At 33.2% G+C, this 18579-nt stretch overlaps 2 protein-coding genes across 2 annotated transcripts; both read right to left on the bottom strand.

Annotated features, from left to right (window-relative positions):
* Positions 1-1416: 1416 nt before the first annotated feature.
* On the bottom strand, positions 1417-7548 carry LOC135848539 (uncharacterized). Its single transcript, XM_065368464.1, has 6 exons — positions 7358-7548; positions 3337-3632; positions 3206-3262; positions 2944-3129; positions 2684-2845; positions 1417-2543 (listed from the first exon to the last, which is right to left on the bottom strand). Exons 1-6 carry the CDS (start codon positions 7422-7424, stop codon positions 1929-1931), a joined length of 1383 nt encoding a protein of 460 aa, XP_065224536.1. The 5' UTR covers positions 7425-7548; the 3' UTR covers positions 1417-1928.
* A 5864-nt stretch (positions 7549-13412) lies between these two features.
* Positions 13413-16852, bottom strand: LOC135848955 (uncharacterized). The gene is made up of 6 exons (XM_065369064.1): positions 16786-16852; positions 16129-16421; positions 14662-14712; positions 14383-14568; positions 14125-14286; positions 13413-14046 (listed from the first exon to the last, which is right to left on the bottom strand). Exons 1-6 carry the CDS (start codon positions 16850-16852, stop codon positions 13519-13521), a joined length of 1287 nt encoding a protein of 428 aa, XP_065225136.1. The 3' UTR covers positions 13413-13518.
* Positions 16853-18579: the final 1727 nt, after the last annotated feature.

Raw genomic sequence — 18579 nt, 5'->3', positions numbered from 1 at the left:
AATTTTCAGCTGCCCAAGTTCATTTTTCGATTTTTGGCGAATTTTTGAAAATCCAAAATTGACTATTTTAGTGATTTATGTTTTTTTTAAAAAGTACGTACTTGATCAGTGAAAATGTTCAAAATAAGTCCTAAAACTGGTATTAACCCCCCCCCATCCAAATTTCGCCATTTCCAGCCATTCTGGAGCCTCCAGCGCTATTTTTCAATTTCTCCAGAATTTTGAATTTGCTCCAGAAGGCGTGAATTTGAAGTTGGGCAGCTTTAAAATCGAGTTGTGTGTTATACTCGATAAGAAATCCAAAAAAATCAAAATGTTACCGTTTGCGAGGAAATTTTCGAAATTTGCGCGAATCACTGTATTTCGAACACAACAATCCCCCTGAGACCGGAGTTCCGCCATTTCCAGCTATTCTGGAGGCCCCAGCGCGATTTTTCAATTTCTCCAGAATTTTCAATTTGCTCCAGAAGGCGTGAATATGAAGTTGGGCAGCTAAAAATCGAGTAATTTTGGTGAAATGAAAAGTGAAAAGTTCATTGAAAAGTGTGAAAAGTTGTGAAAAGTAAATCATGTGAGTCTCATTTTAAAGCTCTTTAGTAAGAGATTCAAATTGATGTATTTTTTGCCTATCTAAAACACACAAAAACAAAAATCATATTTTTTCACATATTTAATCAAAAAATAGTGATAGTTTTGAGCCTTTCTACAGCCTTTAACATTTTTGGATTTTTCAGTTTTGAAAAAAATGTTATGAAAAATATCAAAATACAATTCAGCGTCCCCGTTTGGGTGCTGAATTGTGAAGGTGGAGGAGTCGTGAGAGCAAAACTTGATATTTGAGTTCATCAGTGAGGTCAGTGTTCTCTGATGAGTAAATTGATTGGTCTCTCGATTTTTTTTTACAGGGAAAATTGAAAAGTGAAATGAAAAGTAGGAACTTTTCTTTTCAACTTTTCATTGAAAGAAAAGTACTTTTCACTTTTCACTTTTCAGGCTGCACATCTCTAGTTATGCTCAAACTGTTTAATGAATTTATTCACATTTGAGCCGATTCTGGAGAGGACACCTCAATACTATCTTTGCCTCACAAGAATAGTACCTTTCCCCACCTAGTGAGGCAAAAGTACTAATCAAAGCTTTTTGTTAAAATCAATTTTTAGCAAAATTAAAAACTTGAAATGATGAATGAAACAGTTGAACATGTACGAGAAAGATGAAATTAGGTGTGTGCATAGAAAAATCCACTCACAATCACTTCCGTAGGCGTTGATGTGACAGTTTTCAATGAGTACAAACTTATGCCCCTCCCTTCTCTATACCAACTAAATGCTGTTGAAGAGTTCAAAGTTGAATGCGCAAAAAAAGTGCAATAATTTTGTGTGTATGTTATACTAATTTTTAAGAAATGTACAATATCTAGGTAGGTACCGGTACCTACCTACTTATTTTATCAAAGCTAACTTCGTTACGCTGATTCTAATTTAAATTAGGTACATCTTCTTAGGAATAGAAAAATTAATTAATATAATATTATCTACTGAGTAAAATTCGTCTAATTGTAAGACAGTACGAAATTTTAGCCGGCCATTCAAGGTATAGATATTTGATTATCGTCAACTTTAGCTCAACGGGCTGTTGGACACGAAACGTAAACGTATCGTTTCATTTTGGTTGAGCTCTTTGAACCAAACTGTTTCGTTATCCCGTTTCGTTTCGTTCCATAAAAGTGGTATCATTTCGTTTCGTTTCCTTTCAGCCAAAAAAGTGATAAAAGCGAACATTTTTATTAATCAATGCAAAAGAGAACCACTCTAAAGGCTCTAAATGGATGAAATTTGAGTGAATTTGACAAAATTTGGTCAAAATTTACAAAAAAAAAACTTGCAATGAAAAGCCAAAAATTTAAGAAACAGAAATGATTCGTTTCATTATAACGTTTCGTTTTGTGTAATTTTTTTGATTCGTTTCGTTTCATGTCCAGAGGGAAAAGTTGCCGTTTCGTCTTGAGTCTTTCGTTTCGTTTCGTTTTGTATTAACAGTTCTGCTTTAGCTTGCTGCAATTTCTGCATTTCATCGAGAACATTTACTCTTTTAATGTTCCAAGTCGGAAATATACCCTCATTATCATACTCTTTAACCGGTACATCGCGTAAATCGAACGGTTTATGATCATGTGTGGGGAAAATTTTTTCTTGAAAAGCTTTCAAATTTTCTTCGTTCAAAAAACAACCATACATCAATGACTTAAAGTGATTGCCGGGTAAAAACTTCCATCCCAATTCTGAGACATCATCGTTTGGACAGATTTTTCGTTCACTTGAATTGAAATTCGGATCGATATTATTGTGCATTACGAATAATATTCCACGGGCGAGAGATTCAAGAACAGTTATTTCAATTTCTATGTAGACAGCTTTCCAAAAGTACTTTGGTATTGGGTGTTTTCCATCGTGTAAGTACAGTGTTTCAGAATTGCCACCAGGTTCAGATTGAGTGAGCATATCGTAGTGAACTCCAGTTCTTATTTGGACCGAATCGATTATCTGCCAATTTGAAATTTTGGATAAATATATAAAAGGTTGAGTAGAGGAGTCAGGAGTGTGAGACAGTGATGCTATTAATATGTAATACAAAGGCAACAAACAAGAAACAAAACGTCAATTATGGGATGCAAAGTACGTACTTGAGCCACTCTTCGTATGAATATTTCTAGAGCTTGCCACTGTTCCAGCAGCGTATTCCACATCGGAACAGTTATGGCATTATGTCGCGAGGCGGATTTCCAATTGGCGAAAAAGAAATCATCTGCGGGGGCTAGTTGAACTTTGACAACAGGGAGCAAAGTCTGGGGAAATTAAAATACAACGTTGATGAGCTATTAGGCGATTTTGATGCATGCAGGGCTGCAGAAGATTTTAAAATGGGGCATTTTCAGACACAAACTTTGGAATATAACTCGTCGACGTCGTGGTGGAGAAGGAGTTGATCATCGTAATATTTTTCATTTTCACGTCTTTCGCTGATTTTGGGGTTCAGAGATCCACCGGCTACAATGTGATAGTGAACGAGTTTAATTCGACGCAGCTCATAGTCAAATTGGAATTTAATTAATTCTGCTATCGCATGGTTCTGGGAAAATGTTTTTGTTTCGTGAACGTGCAACTTATGACGTGTCAATTGTACTGAAATCATTGATGTGTCTTACTTTAGGGACATGTGCATAGTAGTTGTATTTGGGACTTTTTTCATCTGGTGTAAAGATCTATAAAAATGTTAAAATCTCAATATAGGAGAATGAGCGGTCATCCATTGACGAATATATGTGCAAGTTCTCACTGGAAATCCAATAACGCCCCAGGGAAATACGGGCCAGGATGGAGTATAAAATTGCGATTGGATTTCAGTTCGGCAAAAAGCAGGATCGAAGGTTGCTTTATCTTTCTGTTTTATTTCTATTTCAAGAGAATCAAAGTCATCTTCTCTTGGGCATGCTAATAATACTTCATAGCCGAAAGATTCTACTACGATAAGATTCGTGTCAGCGGTATCGTACCTTACTGTTTGTATCAATTCATACCCGTAACTGAAGTTTTTTTTTCTCACGCATAAAGGTTCGTATTGATTACCGAAAGCTGCAAAAAAATAAATCATTTCAATATAATGTATACTGACAAAGAGGCTACTTGTGGCTTGTGAGCTTATGGATGATCTCAGAATATTTTCAATTGAAGTGTTAAGAATTTGTGGCTGCTTTCTAGTTGAAAATTGTTGGCCATTTTTTACCCTAAACTCGTTTGTTTTTGATCGTAAAATATTACTGGTTATCTGCATTGTTTTATCGTTAAAATTTCTGTTTTGTTCAAGTTCAAACTTTAGGTTCGTTATTCGTTCAGTAAAAGTCGTAATGTAACAAACGTTTTGTTGTAGTATTGATCGTATATCGATCTTTAAGAGTTCTTTGAACTCATTTCAATTTTTTTGTTATTTTTTATAAACAAAAATAAATATTTTTTTGTTATTGTTTACGATGCGTTTTGAGTTTTACGTATTTTGTCAACGACGTTCTATAGTAAAGATTTTCGATTTCATCGAATTCTCCAACATGGTACCCGAGCGAGGTTTTTGGTCCATGTCCTCGGTCTGTTCGTTTCGTTTGCGTAAATGAGTACGAGTACGATTTTAGTCGGTAGTAATGGCGGCGATTTTGGTTCTCAAAGACAAATTTTTGTATGGTGAAGAACATCGATGAAGTGATCGACAATGCCGATGGTGTATGTGTCTGTAATTTTGGTTCCGAAATGGTTGTTATGGTACGGAGCGTTATGGTTTCATGCAATTTGAACGCGACTCCGGTGATCCATTCGACGAATAAACGTGATTTTTGTTTGGTATGGTAACGTAAAATTTGGTTCATGACGGCGATTTTTTTGAGAGACGACGAAAAATCTGCTTGAAATACGCGCGACGATTCTGAGTAAACGACACAAGTAAATTCAAAAGTGACTAATCGATCCGGTAGTATTTGTAGGTATAGACTACGACGACGACTACAGTGTATTAGTTTTATATTTAAAAAAAGTGATAGGTACTGGTAATTATAAAACGACGCGACGTAAAATAAGTGTATAGGTAATCGAAATGGCTTTTATTTCTTGTTATTTTTTTTTCTCTGGAAAAAAAAAACGGAAGTAATTTATGCAGTTCATTTTTGGATCCTATTTTATGTTACTGATGAATGGTGCTGTTTTATGAGCTTTGAGTGTTCATGTTGTTTTACCCGTCGATGTCGTTTCTGTTTGGGTCCTTGATGGAAGTGTAAATGAATTTGGGTTAAAATTTGTTTCAATGTTTGTGTGTGGATTTTTTTTTTTTTTCTTCTCCTGTGTCGATAAAATGATCAAGTTTATTGTTCTGAATTATCAATCAGTTGCGTTTATTACGAAAAAAAACGACGAAAGTTTTCTTTAAAAGTATTTGTGTTGAACATTTCCTTTTCTCTTTTGGTGGTTTTTTCTTCAATGGGTGAGAGTACTAATGATTGTAGGAGTGTTGTGAGTAGAGTTGAAAGCTCCATCAAAGGGGAGAAAGTCATGTTTTTGGTTTCGATGTTGCTTTCAATCTTGTTTTTGAATGATTCGTATATTTGAGTGATGACGATGTACGATTAAACGATTTGTGTGCAGGAGTTTGGATTAATTTTAGGTTGAATGTTTCGTCTTGATCAGTGATGTCTGGTTTAAGGGTATTTTCAGATATTGTCGATGTCGCTTTGGGTTCAGACCTAGATAAAAACAAAAAAAGTGTGAATAGGTTCACGTTAGTTTTTCTTTTCGTGACTATTAGTGTTTTGTCTTTTTCAATGTACTCTCTTTATTTTACTACGTTCATAGTAGCGAAAGTGTAAAGTGTTGATTTCGATGTCGCTTTCTTCTATAAAAAAGAAGAAAGATTGAAATGCGTATGCGAGAACTCGTTTGGTGAAGTTATTTTTCACGGTGTTAAAAAAAAAAAAATGATTTTTGTGGTTTTGAGTGATGGTAAAATGAAAAAGTGGGTAAACGAAGTGATCCGGCATACGGTTTTGAAAAGTGAGTTTCTTTGGGGGTATTAGTGTATATTTCGATGTATTCTTTGACTTTTTTTTTTTGTATTGTTCCACGCTCAGTTATTTTCTAAAAATTTGTAACAAAATAAACGATAACGATTTGGCCAAATCATAACAAACGTAACTAACCAAGTAAAATTAACGACGATGACGACGACGATATTGTGTATAGAGTAAAATCCGGTAAAAGGAAAAATAACCTTTTTTTAAAAAATTGTGTGAAGTGTAAAATCCGGTAAAAGGAAAAATAACCTTTTTTAAAAAAAAATTGTGTGAAGTGTAAAATCCGGTAATAAAGTAACGACGATGATGTGTGTAGTAGTATATCAGGTCGAAGGAGTAAACCTTGATAAAAAATCAGACGATGTATATGTAGGAAAGGAGAAAACCTTTTATGAAAAATCAGACGAAGCGACGTATGTAGATATATAGTGATGCGATGATGACGATGTATGTAGTGTTAATGTAAAGGAGTAAACCTTTTAAAAAACTGTAGGTAAAGGAGATTAACTGAGTGTGGACGGACAATTAAATAGTTTTAGCTACTTACCTACAGGTAGGTAATCGTGTAGGTTGATGTAATTCGGCGATTGGAGTTTTTTGAAAATTGTCTGATTTTTTTCTGAACGAATAGTAGTGGAGTTTATGTACGGTATAATATAAACGGTTCGAGTGACGTAGATTTTGAATTTTCAAGTAGCAATACGGATTCAAAATGAGGGACATGTCTTCTCAAACTTTCGTTAAAAGTTTTTATCAAATGTATTGATTCGTGGCAGAATCTGGAAATCATTGTAATGTTTTTTCAATGGTATATTGCTGTTGTATAAGTTTTCACCTTGGTACATTTTTTATTATGAGGGGTTTGTTTTTCTTGATTTGAATTGTTTCGATAACAATGGTGAACGGATGGAACGATTTGATGGTTAGTATGCTATGTTGCATTTGGGTAGTTATTTCATAAAAAGGAGCGTGATAATTAGCTTTAATCGTTGTTTTTATGTAATTGTGAAAAAGCAGATTCTTTTGCTTGTGCAAAATTAACTTTTTTATTATTTTTGTGAAAAAGTTCATACCTACTTGTTAAATTAGTTCGCGATAATTTTACGTTTTTGATGTATTACTTTTGGTTTATTTATTTATTAATTTTTTTTTTGAAGTTAATTTTGTGGGGGGGTGTTAAGAATTTGTGGCTGCTTTCTAGTTGAAAATTGTTGGCCATTTTTTACCCTAAACTCGTTTGTTTTTGATCGTAAAATATTACTGGTTATCTGCATTGTTTTATCGTTAAAATTTCTGTTTTGTTCAAGTTCAAACTTTAGGTTCGTTATTCGTTCAGTAAAAGTCGTAATGTAACAAACGTTTTGTTGTAGTATTGATCGTATATCGATCTTTAAGAGTTCTTTGAACTCATTTCAATTTTTTTGTTATTTTTTATAAACAAAAATAAATTTTTTTTTGTTATTGTTTACGATGCGTTTTGAGTTTTACGTATTTTGTCAACGACGTTCTATAGTAAAGATTTTCGATTTCATCGAATTCTCCAACATGAAGTTCCCCAAATAATGAGAGTCGTATGGAAATTTTAACTTTCTGGAATAACTTGGTTTATTATTGTTATTCGTTGAATTATCTTGTCATTAGAAGAGTCAAAATCGTCTGTAAGCTGGAGTGATATTTTCTTGGCAGCTCAGCTACATAGTTATTCCTCTTACTTGTACATATATAACATATTATAATTTGTATTCTTACCAATGTGGATTGTATTCGTGGCAATGATTATTAAAATGCACAAAACTATTCTTTCCATTGAATTCATCTCTATTATGCGAAGGACTCTCCAGAGAAAGTTGATGTTTCAATTAAAACAAAGAATATAGGTACGTATACCTATAGGTACAAAATAATAGGAGATTTAAAGATTAGAAAAATACAACATTTATGTGAAATACTTATCTATCGTATGAAGAATTCTTCTTTTTTTTTTACCTACTGTACTTACCATCTACCGCGTCCGTAAGACTGTTTTCATTGTTCATCATAAATAATTTTTTATCGATGTAGGTATTACTTAACTGCGCCTATCTAGTTGAAACAAACATATGTTTCAGTGACTTGATAGATGGATATTGTGTCAAAAAACAGTTATTTTTGATACACGTGTAGCAAAGATCCACTAGGCTGTGTTCGATCATGTTTCAGATTTTATATGACATCTTGACAGCCTTTGAATAAGTACTTCTGTTAAGGAGTGGGATGAAGACGTATTGTTCTGAAATGAATCTATTCAGGCTGTGCATCAGCTTGGAGCGCTACTGTCGCCACAAAATTAGCCAATGACAAAAACATGATACTAACCAGGCAATTTTCAGCATTGGTAAATGGAAACTTGTTGATTTTTAAGTGTAAAAGAGTGATCCAAATATGCTAGTTTTGATTTTTAAAATATTTTTTGGGACGTAAAGTGGCCCTAAGAAGCACTTTTTGAGAAAAAACTCGATATGTACGTTGTAAATTTACATATCTTCATTTATCCAATCGTGTCTCCTCTGTTAGATGATGACAGTATTGACAGTAGATCTAATAAAATCTGAATAAATATGATTGTACATACGAAAAATTTGATCCGACTACATCAAATACACACTCAAGATCTCAGATATTTTTAGATCTGACCATGATTCTATCACTGTTCTATCCTGATCTATCCTGTACTGAATAGTTCTAATCCGATTAAACCTTTACATTGATTTACCTGCCTTGATAAATAAATACCTACTCGTAAGTAAATAAATAGGATCCAGCCGCAGGGAATGTCAAGACCTGAAAATTGACGAATTTTCGCACGAGAGGTCTTCGATTTTTCTCAAAATCAGATCATGTTTAGAATTCATCAAACGATGATGAATGATGCAATTCGGACATTTTTTTCGATTTTTTTGGCGTAGCTGTGGGGCTTCAAAGTTCTCCAAAATGGCTGAAAATGGAAAATTTCAGCTCCAAAATTGCTCTGGTTGAACATGGAATAGAATTTTGAACTTTTTTTCGAATTGTACTACTTTGAGAGGGTAATCAACGAATGATGCCTTAATCAGTGTTGCCACTTTCAAACCCCTAAAAAAAATATAATTTAAATATAACCACGATGTCCGCGAATAAAAATTCTGAAAAATTCTCAGTTTTAGTCCTTTTCATGTAGAATAACATATCAAAACATTGAACCGGCATTTTTTTCATTTTCGAGAAAAAAAATCACAAGTTTGGCACTTATTGCAAAAATACCATCAGAAACCTAAAAAATGAAAATTTTTGCATTTTTGAAATAATTTACCATATTTGAAAAAATTCCCCTTCCCGCAATTTGTCCACAAATTGACGATGAATTTTCATGCTGAAATTTTAGTTGACAAGGCTACAGCTTTTTCAAATGAACCGATTTGCTTGAGATTTTGCACGAGCAATTATTATGATGTGAATGCCCCTTTTTTATGGTACAATAAAATTTTTTATTTTGGAGGGTTTCAAGGAGTAAGAAATTTTCAAATTAAGAAAAAGGAGGTCAAAATTTACAAAAATGATTTTTTTGTTGAAAAATGGAATTATATTTCTATCCTATCGTACCGTCGGTGTAGATGCTGCGGGAGTTCTTGCAAGTGTTCCCCCCCTGCACCTCCACGTTGCGGAGAGAAGCATACGATAGCTGCTTAAAAATGATATTCCAGTGCAAGACTTCGTTCATTTACCTCGGTTAAAATGGCCAGGCGGCAATGGCGCTTCTTTAAGGAAAAAATTTGCAGATGCTACAACTAGAGAATGGCAAAAATTATGGAGTTCAGTCAAATTTGGTCGATTCACTTACTTGTTAATACCCAATGTATCCGAAACACCCTCTTGCCTCGTATAGGGTCCCTATATGTTTAATTTGAGACAAAAAAGTCACCTCATTGAGGCAAGAATAATTGTGGTGAATTAGCCTGAAAATTGAGCGCCATCTATTAGCAAAACTAAAAGTCATGCCTTATACAGAGCTGGAACCGGTGAAACAGTTTTGCGCACAATCGCTAGTTTTGCGCACAAGTAAGGATTGCGCACATTACCTGTAGCCTAACAAAAGAAAAGATTCTTTTGTGACAGAAGTACAATAATTAATGATTTAAACAGGAAGATGAATGTCTGGGGTAGGTGTCTAGGTGGCATTATGGTATGTTGTATTTGCATAGAAACGTTGCTATCTGATCTCCTCCTACCCCGTTATAACTGGTGCTGATGGGTAAGGGATGTTTGTCAACTACTTTTACAGGAGTACACCACCAGTGCAAGTTTAAAAATAGGTATTTAATTATGTAGATATAAATGGCAATCGAGCCTCCTTTAGGGAGGTAATTTTTTTCGTCAATTTTGAGTAATTTATCTTTCCAAACATATGTGTCTAGAGGGAGTGATTTTTCAATTTTTTTGAGATGTGTTTGAGCAGCATTTCATTTATGTTTATTAGGGTGAAATATTCTTTTGAAAAATAAAATTAGTTCCCTATTTGTGAAAGTTTTCCAGCAAAAATATATAGGTAGGTACCTATTAACATTGCAAATATTATTTTTCCATCACAAAGTACCTAATAAGTAATAGGTATATTTTTTTGTGATCTACAAAAACTGTATAGGTACCTAGTAGATTTTTTTTCTGAAAGTGCTTCACATTTTAAAAAAATTACATAATTGCATACCTAAGCACTGCAGGTATCCACACAAATAATAAGAGGAAAAGAAGAGACAAACGACTGTTTTTTTTTAGTCAAAAACCGATGTTTTTTCAAAATTTAGTCCCAAAAAAGTGTAAAAAATTGTCAACAGTTCCTCTTAAAAATTAAAATTGCTCACAAATCCTCGAAAAAATTATGGAGCTTTGAAATTTGTGTTACCTATCTAAGTAATTCCTTGGAGTTTTTTAAATTAGAATGTCAGTAAATTGTAATTTTAAATTTTCCTATTTGTTAGGGGAATAAGCCTGATGAAATTATAAAAAGCAATAAAAAATCTGCAGTTTCCATTTCTAGGGTTATTTTTAACTCAAACTTAACACTGGATTTTCAGGAAGGAAAATGGGAAAAAATTTAAATTTTTTAATTTGGCGATTGAAGCATCAAATTTAATGTTTTTTGACCTCCTAATATCTAGCAAACTCAACTTTATCTAAATTCATATTTTTCCGGTCCTCAAAATCCATTTTAGAAATTATTTAATTTAGGTTGGTTCCTTTTCACACTGTGAAGAGGAATCACGTTTTTTATTGTCAATATAGGGCGTCATCTAACACTCGCGTAAGGTACTTGAAAAAATCAAATGTGTACGTGCATGTAAGAAGGTCCCACATTGTCGGTATGGAGTTATGAGCAGGGTGGTACCCGTACGGAAAAAAACCATGGTTTACTATAGTCAACTTTAGTTACTATAAAGATTTTTGTAGTCAACTATAGTAAGTCAAAGTCAGCTATAGTAACTATGAAAATTTTCATGGTCAACTATAGTTACCATGATAAATTTTTGTAGTCAGCATAGTAAGTTGTAGCCAACTATAGTAACTACAAAAATTTTTGTAGTCAACTATAGTAACTACAAAAATTTTCATAGTTAACAATACTAACTATGAAAATTTTTGTAGTCAACTCTATGATGATGCAAAAATTTTATAAAATTCACGGTGAAAATCATTTTAAAAAAAAAAAATTCAAAGAGAAACATGTGTTTTATTTTGAAGTAAGTAAAGTAATATACCTAGATCTGAAATGATTCGTGATTCGAAAAGTTCAACGATTCGTGTTGATGATTATTCGGATCATTTTTTCTACTTTTAATTAAATTTTTGAACGTTTTCTACCTGATAAGAATTGCGTTTTTTGATATCATGTCCAACCTCAATTTCGATTAAGTAAAGTTTATTTACAATTTAATAAATTCGCTCAGGTAGTACCTTTGGAAAGAAAATGACTGATAGAAAAAAACAACGAAAGGACAAAATAACTGATTTCTAAAAAAAAATCAATTCACACTTTATTTGAAGGCATGAGATTATGACGCAATTTGTGGAAAAAAAATCGAACACACATTTTGTATCTAAATTCAGATCGTTTTTTTGTGTGTTTTTGAAGGACTTTGCACCATAAACCTGTAGGTATAAAAAATTTTCAAAATGAAATGTTAAAAAATTTTCATCCGGTGTTTTGGCAAAAAATAAATAATTTTTTTTTCAAATTATCACACTTTATACCAAAATTTTAACTCAGTTTTTTTTTCAAGTCATAGTATAGTATACCCAAATAAATTATTCATCAATTCATCAAAAATTATTCATCATTGGTATTCAAAACAATGTTCATCAACTTTCAAAAAAAAAAAAAAAAAAAAATCAAAGAGTTGAAAAATTTATAAGTCCAGAAAAATAATGAATATATGCACAAATAAACCCCCATCTTTCAAGCAGCGCGGTGGCCGAATGGGTTAGGCAGGTGGAACGTTCAGCAATACATGTCACGACGCGAGGGTCAAGGGATCGAGCCCCGCCGGAGACAAAATTTTTTGAAATTTTTTTTTCGTTTTTTGGAAAATTTATTGGCTTACAATGCCTGAAAATACAGAATTCATCGATGGGCATTCCATTATTGGTGTTTTTATGCTATTTTTTACCTAAAATTTTGGTACTACACTATACTATACTATACTATGATTTACTATAGTAACTGTAGTCGCGAAAATACCATGGTTTACTATAGTACTTTTTTCTCATAGTCAACCATGGTTTTTTTCCGTACGGGTATAATAGACCAAATTTCTAGTCGAATGAGACTTCACGGAGCCTTCCAAGTCCAAATCTCGCTGATATATGTGACTTTGAAGTTGAACTTTCAAAAAAACATACTTTGAGAAAAACGAGCTTAAAGTTTTTGCAAAAATTTTCCTCTTTTAGATCGCTTTTTTACCATTTTAACATGAAAAACGCAACAATATAGCACCGATCATGATAAACAGCTGTCTCTTACATCTAACCAGTCATGTTGCTAGGCAATGTAGTGCAAAGCGAAGCTAGAGTGGTAACACTGGCGCCTGCGGGAGTATTAGACTGGCTGCGCGATGGCAGGAAGGGAGTGTACAGTGTTCACATTTCGTTTTGTGGAATACAAACGGAAGGTCGAAGATTTGAAAGAGCAGGATTGACTCTATCAGAAACATTAAAAATCCCAAAAACCTATCATTTGACTTTCCTACGTAAAAACTTCTATAACTCCGAAACTAAAATCGACAAAGTGGGACCTTCTTAGATGCACATACACAAATATGACGTCGTAGTTCTCTACCTACATCATGAAATTCTATGCAATTTGTGAAAATTTTCATTCAATTTTGATGATATTTCTTCAGTTGTTAACAATTTTTCTTGAGCTGGGCAATTTTTGCAATATTTTGCTCGAATTCGAGTCTGTTTCAATGTTTGTGCAATATTTTATTAAATTTTGAATCGATATTTAGTCATTTTGGCTCAATTTTATTGAAATACCTATCATCACTTTTTCTGTAATTTTCAGTGATATATTTTGGGCATTTGTAAGTATCGCAGGTTTTTACAATATTTTATTTAATTTTGTTTCCACAATTTTTGCAAGTTTCTCATTCACAATCTTTCGATAATTTTCATTTTATTCAACTTTCTTTTGTAGTATTTTAACATATTAAATTTTTAATCAATTTTTGATGGCTGATACCTACCGATCTACAATACACTTTCATCAGCACTTAAGTATTCACGCAAAAACTAGTAAAGATGGTTTATTTTAAAATAACTTTATTTATTACAATTATTCTTATTTTAATTATAGGTAGGTAATGAATGGTAATTGTATAACATAAGAAATTACGAATTGTCTACAACTTGGACAATGTAAAATTCTCACCCTCCTGTTTGGCTTTCTCCAATTTTCCCATTTCTTCAAGAACATTGATTTCTTTAACACCAGTCGTGTTTCCTTCACTATCGGTTATTTTTACAGGTACTTTGTTCAGATCAAATGGTTTATAGCCATATAATGGATTCATTTCTTTTTCTTGGAAAAATTCTAAATTTTTCTTATTTAAAAAACAAGCATACATCAGAGATTTCATTTGAAAGTTATCAGGTAGAAATTTCCATCCTAATTTCGAAACATCATCGTTAGGACAGATCTTTTCTTCGTTCGATTTAGTAAGAGGGTCGACATTATGCATTACGAATAAGATTCCGCGGTCGTGATGTTTAAAAGACGGGACAACAATTTCTATGTAAATAGCTTTCCAGAAATACTTGGGTATTGGGTGTTTTTCATCGTGTAAGAAGATTTGTTGAGGAGAGCGACCAAGTCTGGGTTTTGTGAGCGTTTCGTAAACTCCTGTTTTCACGTGGACTGAATCGATAATCTGCAAATTTTGTAATGAAATTTTTAGTACAGAAGGGCATCAAAATACCAATGTTGAATTACGAATTATATCACTTACTTGGGCCACTTTTCGTGTGAATATTTCCAGAGCTTGCCACTGAACTAGCAGTTGTTGCCACATTGGAGCGGTCAAAACATTATGTTTTGAGGCGGATTTCCAATTAGAGAAGAAAAAATCTTCTTCGGGTGCTAGTGGGACTTTAACCATGGGAAGGAAGGTCTGGTGACATTTGAAAATAAATTTAGTTAATGAGATGATGTTATTCTGCTGGTGTGTGGAAGATGACAAATGAGTTACTTTAATGTAGGTACAGACCCGAAAATATAAGTCGTCGAGATCGTATCCAAAAATATCTGAATTCTTTTGGTCTTCATTGGTTTGATATTTGCCACTGATTTCGGGTTCCAAAAATTTACCAATTCCGAGACGATATTCAACGGATTTAATTCGAAACAGCGTTTTGTCAAATTTGAAACGAATTATTGAAACCACTGTATGGTGCTGTGTGAATATTTAGACTTGTGTGGTGAAAATTAGGTATATTTTTTAAGAAATAGTATTGTGTTTGAATGGGCATTGTATCCTTGTACTTACTTCAGGTACGTCTTCGTAATTACGAGGATGTTCTTCGGTCGGTGTAGAAATCTGAAAAATACGAGACCATTTCACTGTATGATTTTTGAGCACTCAGTCATAAAAATTAGCATTTTTCAAAAAAAAACACAGCCTCCTCTTCCCTCTACTTTGTAATTGAAAAAGGATTCGATCCAGTTTTGATCCCGATAAATGGGACAATCAGAGCTTAAGACAGTACTCTCTTCCTTTGTACATGGGAAAATTAGAAAGCATTCCTTGAAAGTTCCAAAAAGAACTCCAAAGAGAAAAGAGCTATCAATTACCTTATTTTAGAGTTTAAAAAATGGGCTACAGACCGACTAAATGACTTACATATTTTTGTTTCAATGTGTTAAAAAATAAAGAACTTTAATTTTTGTTTGAAAAAATTTTGGATTTGAATTTTGAAACATTGGAAAGGAATTTTGAAAATTGCATTTTGAATCGATCGAAAAGATCACAAAAACTTTAAATCTGAACTTATACGTAGTAGATAGGAAGAACCAGGGGGGAAAAATGTTGAAAGATTTTGGCCAAATTCAGTAAAACCTTCATGTTGAGTTGAAAGTTACCTGCTAAAAAAAATTATTGGCTTCGGTGGTGCTCCTGAAAGAGAAATATAGGTCTTTAAAGAAGAGGCGTTTTCAAAAAATTCGTGTTTTTTTTCCGTTGTCGCCATTTTTCTTTGGTCATGCAGTGATGCCAATTTCAAAAAACAAGCATTTGGGATGTTTTTGGCCATCACCTCCAAAAATGATATCTTTTGTTATTTCGGCTCAATTAATGCGAAATTTTTGGCGAGAAAAAGCTTTCAAAAGTCGAATTTACCCAAAAATGAGCAACCAATTTGCTTTTCAATAGCTCAGTAGAAAACTAAAGGTAGTCTCGAATTTGGATCGCAATGGCCTACATTTTGGAACCGGGCCATTCCCCCCTCCAAAAAACAGGTTGGAAAGAGGTTAGAGCCAAAAAACACGAATTTTTCGAAAATGCTCCCAATTTGAGGATCCGCATCTCTCCTCCAGTGAAACCTTCTGAGCCAAACATTTTTCTGGGCAATTTTCCAACTCAAAAGTCAAAATGAAGGTTTCTTCTAGATTGATGACGAACTTCTTTAAATGACCTTTTTTATGAGGATTTATTCAATATTGAAAAATCTAAAAATTTCTCAGGGGCTTCAGAATAGCTTGAAACCATCACCATTTTTTTCGGTAGGCCAAAAATAAGATCTATAACATAAAATAATTTCAGATTTTCACCTCTTTAGCCAAATTTTATTTTCCAAAATTTGTCAAAAATTGAAAAATGATGTTCAGCTTCTGAAGTTTGGCTTGATAAGTTATTCTTAAATGCTGCTTCATAATTTTTTCGTTCAGTTCAAAAATTTACCTACTGGTTGGTCTAACAGAAAAATCAAGTACAAGCGTAATGTTTCAATTTTCTCACCATAAATCCGATGACGTCCGCTAGCACGTTCCGAGCCGTGGTTTTGAAAACTCGCGATTTAATCGGAGTTTTACAATCAAGACTGACAGGAGCTTTCTTCGGTAACTTGTTTCGTATTTCAAGAGATTTTAAATCATCCACTTGCGGGCATGCAACGAATACTTCGTCGCCGAAAAGTTCTATCACAACAAGTTGTTTGTTTGCGCCGTCTTCGTATTCCACATCGTATATTAAATAGTAATCGTTACCAACGTACGATTTTGATATGTACAAGGGTTCGTGTTGACCGAAAGCTGCAAGAAAAAAATACATTTTATTGTACTTTGAGTAAACAGTGGATTCTGGCTGATAAGGAGATTTAAAAAAAAAATTAATGCTGCTGGTGAGACTAGCATGAAAATTTTTAACTGGCAGCATTCAGGATTTTATGAAATTCTGCAAATTTTCATACACGGATGTAGGAAAAGTAGCATTGCAATATTTCAAGGGATGGCGATTCATTTTTATTTGGTAGTCTTGTATTCAGGCCATATTTTTGTGTTATTTGGTGTTCTGAATGTGGCAATTAGGGAAACGAAATCACCTTGAATTTCTAAAAGATTTCCTTATCAGCTCATCCATCCAATACCTAGAGCTATCATTTTTGTTCATTCTTACCAAAGTGAGTGTTGGTAAATGCAGTGATGATGAAAATGCAGAACAAAACTATTCTATTCGAATCCATTTTTGCAACTAAAAAGATCGTTCGAAAAATTCTTATGTTTCGGTAAGAACAGATGTTTATGAGAATCAGAAAAAAATAAATAAAATGTATTATGCGATTTACGAGTAGGTAGATCGTGTGAAGGATACGATGTTGTTCGCGATTAACAAATAAAAAAACCTGTGTTAGTTTAATATTGCTTCGATTCGTTCGTCATCGAGCATTGTTTACAGTTGAAGTACGTAAGTACACAATTATGTTTTTACGATTGTGCTGCCGTTTCTTTAGGCAAATTTTTCCTTGAAAAATCCGTTGATATTTTCGATTTTTAAGAAAATTGCGTCATTTTGAATTTTTGACCCATTTTTATCAAAAGAGCCATAATTCCTCCTCGCTCCTTCTACCTACATACAAAATAAATACATGGAAATTATTGTTTTTTGCCAAAACCATCGGAAAAGTTCTTTTTTCTGTCTAAAGTGCTATGAAGAGTCTTGTCTTATGTCAAAAGAGTCTCTTCTTTTTTGGGCGTTTTCAAATTTCTTCCATCATCATTACCTATAGTAATTTGCCATATGTTTTTTTAATTTTTCCAAATCTCTTCAAAAATGAAAACCTTTTTGCCCAAAAATATTCTCGCTCAAATAAATTATGAAGCTACCCTCCAACAAAATATTTACTCCTCTCACCTTGTTGATACAAATAATGAGTTGGGAAAATTAAAATCTTGCACGAAATTATTTTTAAACCGTACAAAGATAGATCGAAAGTACAGGCAAAAATTTATCACCTGTCAAAATTTCAAGTGCTAAAGTGCATATTTTGATTTTTGGTGAATTTTTAAAAATCCAATTTTAGGCCAAAAATGAGGGGAAAAAATCAAAATCTGACCAAATTGACCTAGATAGCTGAAATTTGGGATATACCCTATTTTCGATCTGCCAAATCGATTGAAACCTGTTTTAGACCATTAGGAGTAGTTCATAGAGCCTCCAACTGATTTTTGAAACTTGAAATTTTCACAAAATTTCATCAAACGGAGATGGAAAGCCAAAATTTACTCTGCACTCCAACTTTAGTGCACCCTGAAAACGACTTTGAGTGGGTTCATGTCATTTTGGAGCCTCCAGTAACTTTTTGAAAATTCCTGCAGTCTCCAGCAGATTTTTGAATCTCGAAATTCCACGAAATTTCATGAAGGTAGGGTTGTTTTTGATGTTTCGAATCGAATATTGAAACATTTTGGATGACAAATCGTACAACAAGTTGAAAACTATTTTTTTTTTAGCTTATTTCGTTACAATGATTTTTATTAAAATTATTACTTAAATGGAGTTTGAAAAAATAAAAAAAAATAGTATCTGCCTATTTCTTGGATATGATAAACTTTTACACATTGTTTCAATTCAACGTATAATTCAAGGATGCGAGATACTTTTTCATGAAGTTGTCGGTGGCTTCCTTAAATTTTTGCATTTCTTTTATCACGTTTATTCTTCTAATCTCATCAGTCATTTTCCCTTCATCATCAGTCTCCTTTACAGGTACTTCGTGTAAATCAAAATTTTTAGGAACAGTATGATCATTGATTTCTTGTTGGAAAAACTTCAAATTAACTTCATTGTAGAAACAAGCGTACATCGGGGATTTAAATTCATTGCTTGGTAAAAAGTCCCATCCCATTTTTGACAAATCATCATCAGGGCATATTTTCTGTTCGCTTGATTTAGCATTTGGATCGACGTTAT

The sequence above is a fragment of the Planococcus citri genome, chromosome 5, assembly GCF_950023065.1.
Source record: "Planococcus citri chromosome 5, ihPlaCitr1.1, whole genome shotgun sequence".
In the NCBI taxonomy this organism is placed as follows: Eukaryota; Metazoa; Arthropoda; class Insecta; order Hemiptera; family Pseudococcidae; genus Planococcus; species Planococcus citri.
This window is presented reverse-complemented; position numbering and strand designations above follow the sequence as displayed.